Consider the following 4,233-nt stretch of genomic DNA (forward strand, 5'->3'; position numbering starts at 1 on the left):
CCTGTTGGAATTAATGTTCTACCCCAACAGGCGGGCCCCTACAGGTGGGCGAGTTTGCCCGCTGGTCTACACCCACCTGTTGGTGCGAAAATTGGTTTTCTCTCTTAAAACACTCCTCAACCTTGGGAAAATCAAATGGGGCTGTTCCAATCATATTTTCCACATATCTAAGGTCTCATAAGATGATTCTAACCTAGATCTAAGTTAGATTTAAGGATTGAAAAGCAATCTTACATTCTTTGCTCAAGAACTCTTCCAAAACCCCAAAATCACCTCTTAACTCAAGAAATCACCAATGCTTCTCAAATCTTGCAAACACTTCTTTAAACCTTCAAAATCAACACATAGACCATCTATTAAACCTTAGATTCATCATCTCAAGTGGGATTAAAAAGATCTCAAGAAACTCTATCCAAATCAAGGGTTTCACTTGGGGTTTTGTGAATGTTTAAGAAGTATAGCCTTCGCTCACCTCAAATCGTAGGTCTCGTGTTGGGGATCACTTTTCTGATGCCGGAATGAAAAGATCAAACCTCGGCGTCGCTTAAAATCATTTCTTCCTCTTTTTCTTTTCCTTTTTCTTCTTCGTTCTCTTTTCTTCCTTTCTTTTCTCTCTCTTCTTTACTTTTCTCACCCATTGTTTAAGGCATTAAATGAGAAAAAGAAAAACTATAAGTACTATTTATACTTGATCATATTTAGTAACCACATGGGTGGGTTACACTGGTGGCACGGGTTTGCCCACATGTGACCGCCCACCTGTTGGTCAAAACTTAACCAAACAATTGAGATTTCAATGGAATTCGACTTTCAGCATGTATCTCACTCTCAGCACAAGATATATAATACGTATACACTTTAGGATACGGTTACATACCAGCATTACCCGTACATGGCCTTATGATACGTGCATGTACACGGCTTGGGTACACCCGTCTCCTTGGAACTAACTCGGACTTGTTTGGCCAACCTGTGTTCAAAGTCACTCTTGCCATCATGGTCCATAGGGAACCCGCCTTAACCCTCTCTGGTTCGGGTCCTGCAGGGTTAAACTGGGTCAATCGTGTAAGTAAACCAGGTTTTAAAAGTAGGGTATCACACTCCCTCTCTAGCCGAGGTGGGACTAAAGGTTCCTATCTCACTACACTGCCTTGTTTCTTAGCCTTTTGCCTCAACGGGTTGTTTCTTGGCTATTTCCTCACCTCCTCTATATGCCACAACTTTTTCCCCATTGTGCTCAATCCCACCATTGGGGTTGAGATTCTTAATTAGGTATTATACTGTCCACTTTGGGGTTTCACAACTTTTTCCCCACTGTGCTCAGTCCCACCATTGGGGTTGAGATTCTTAATTAGGTATTATACTGTCCACTTTGGGGTACCTCTCGGGTTTAAAAAGCGTCATACCATGCTAAGGAGAACACCCTTTATCAATTTACCACTGTAATAAACCGGCCTCTTAATCATCATGATATTGTTTGCTTAGACCAAAAGGCCCCATGACTTTAAAATGTGTCATGCCAAAATGAGGCCACCTTTCATCTATAACTTAGTATCTCTCTCTAAATGATGTGGGATTAAAGGTTCTTAGCTCACTCCTGAATTGTAAGCCATGTTTGCATATAGAACTTTTCATTTTTCCAGAAATATCTCCTATTGTTAAACATGCAATATCCCAAAGTGGCATTGTTGTATTAGCATAAATTTGAAAGAGCGTCAGCATTATTGGGGTTACTTCAATAATAGTGAAATGCCTTCCCATAGTCCATAAAAGTTCAAACCCTCAAATCACTTTAATGTCTCCAACCATTATCTTATCAACCATCCCCCTACTTTTGGATACTTTTTTCTTTTAATATGTGAAAACGACCTCTCAGAGTTCCTTGAATTAGTGAATAAATACTACCAACCAACGCCTCATTTTTTTTATCTTTACCAGAAAAAAAAAATCCTCACTTTTGAATCGGTTGAAGAAAAAAATTCTGCCAAGAATATTATGTATGCCCATAAATTTAACAAATGGCTGGACTTCTTGCAAACTTGAAAGTTGAAAGGACTATAATAATTTACACACTAATTTTTTAAATAGAGAGAGAGAGAGAGAGAGAGAGACAGACTTACCTCTTGCTCGGAGGAGGCGGTAAATGATTAAAGAGACGAGCAGAGACAACAATTTGAATTCCCTGAGGTGGAAGTATGGACACGATCTGAGATGGGTACGGATACAAGGTTAAAGAACGAAGAGGGTTATTTTATACAGGATGAGGATCTCGAGAATCATGCTTTTGTTTTGCCAGAAGTGTCTCTGAAATTGAAAAACAACTGCTCCGTGAACAAAAGAAAAGAGATCCGCGTGCCAAAATGCTGTTCTACTCGCAGTCTGATCCTGGTAGCTAAAAATAAATGAAATCACTTCCAAAGAGTGTTACTAAATGAAGCCTTATTAAACCCTCGGTCCAGTTCTTAGGCTAATTCAGTTGGGCTTGGTCGGGTTAAATGGCGCGGGCCTGAATTTGACACCTAGTATTATTACCTTAGTCATTTTTTGCCTTGAGAATCGGTTGCCCCTCCTACAGAAAGAGCTTTCCCTCCAAAATGAAAACCATGCAAGCCATCTATACAATCATTGTATGAGAAGATTTCAGATCCATAACCACACAAGTGCCCACAATCACAGCAGAGAAGATTCTTCCCGATCAAGGAAGAAAAGAAAATAGATAGTAGACGACACAAATCCATTTTGTAAAGTAGTACAATAAATTTATCTTCCCTAAATTGGATCAGCCACTTTCATCTCACTGCTTTCCTTCGTCTCCACAACAGCTGTTATGGAGCTTCCGCTAATGAGATTGTTATCTGTCACAAAGTGACTGCTGTTATCTATCACATCACCATTACTTGGACTTGGGGAGCTCACATTATCAGAGCTGAAGTTAGTAGCATGCTCTTCCAGTTGTCCTGATCTGTTCAATGCATGGCAATGTGGACAGTAATAAGTGACATAGGGGAAATCTTCTTTTCTGGCCAGCCCTGCACAAAACAAGCTGATCAATTACTCTTCCTGCCTCCTCAGTAGCCATTCAGTAGGTACCAGTCAACTTTGATTTCTGGAGATTTTAAAAGATTAATCAAAGAAATATTCCTGTGTATACTTTTGAAGTATGAAATAATCTTGAACTCACCATTGTGCATATGGCAGTTGCCACATATAAGAGCATAAGACTGTGTTGGATCTTCCCCCACAAGCAATGCTGCAATACGAGCAATCCATCCCCCATCATGTGCAGTTGACCCCTGATGATGTTCAACAACAAGAGCCTGATTCTGCACAGGAAACTCACAGCTATCAACCCCCAGGTCATGGGTCATTTCCCCAGCAGATTGATGCATCACAATGCTCCCTGCACTGTTAGATCTCGTGTGAGACTGTTTTCGATTTCGGAGCCCACTAGACTGCACTAGCTGAATATCATTGCTTTTTCCTGATGGCGGATTCAGGTTAGATTCATCCCCCACATACACATTCAAGCCTGAATCAGCACCCAACTTCGATGCCAGAACAGTTGCAGCAGCAGCTTTTGCTGCTGGATCAGGATCATATCTCTGCAACAGAATGACTAACATTAAGTATCCAGTGCAGGTCCCCAAATCCATGACTTCCTTGAATAAAGAACAAAAAAAGACATAGTAAGATCAAAATAAGCATACAAGGACAACTACATCACCTGAATGAGTTGTTGGGTGGCATAGTAGTTTGTCCTCTCTTTAAGTTCATTAATTTTTGTCTGCCTCTCAGCACGTAACCGTTCGAGGGTTTTCTGATCTTTGCGATCCCCTAACAAGAGGCATGGGATGTAAGGTAAAAAGTTCTAGATACACAACTGAACCATGATTACCTCGCTAAAAAACATTTATCTCCATATATGATAAAGACCCTGCCAAGGGATATAGTAATATACCAAAAGATCATACGATGATGCATATAATTTCATTAGAATAAAATATATATGATGCTTGTAGCATGCACCCCGTCACCTCCGAAACACGATACATGGCTTCCCACTGTCCCAAAATAGAAGCAAGCAGCAAAACCCCAATAAATAAACAAGCTTTTCCACATTTTTTTTTGGATGAATAAAAAAATTCATGACCAAAGAGGATAAGAGAGAAGAATATATTAGGATCCAAACAGGAAGGAGGGAAAAAAAGGGGAAAGAGGGGTGGGGGGGGGGGG

The 4,233-nt window shown here is 40.4% G+C and overlaps 1 protein-coding gene across 1 annotated transcript in view; it reads right to left on the bottom strand.

Annotated features, from left to right (window-relative positions):
* Positions 1 to 2,595: 2,595 nt before the first annotated feature.
* The window catches only part of LOC122081943 (uncharacterized protein At2g24330-like), a gene marked incomplete at its 5' end in the record, with an annotated part of 16,123 nt that continues 14,485 nt past the window's right edge, over positions 2,596 to 4,233 (bottom strand). Inside the window, 3 exon segments of the mRNA XM_042649372.1 lie at positions 2,596 to 3,029; positions 3,182 to 3,602; positions 3,725 to 3,834. Coding sequence (XP_042505306.1) covers positions 2,770 to 3,029; positions 3,182 to 3,602; positions 3,725 to 3,834 — 791 coding nt within the window.

Source organism: Macadamia integrifolia, chromosome 6, assembly GCF_013358625.1.
Source record: "Macadamia integrifolia cultivar HAES 741 chromosome 6, SCU_Mint_v3, whole genome shotgun sequence".
NCBI classification, from domain to species: domain Eukaryota; kingdom Viridiplantae; phylum Streptophyta; class Magnoliopsida; order Proteales; family Proteaceae; genus Macadamia; species Macadamia integrifolia.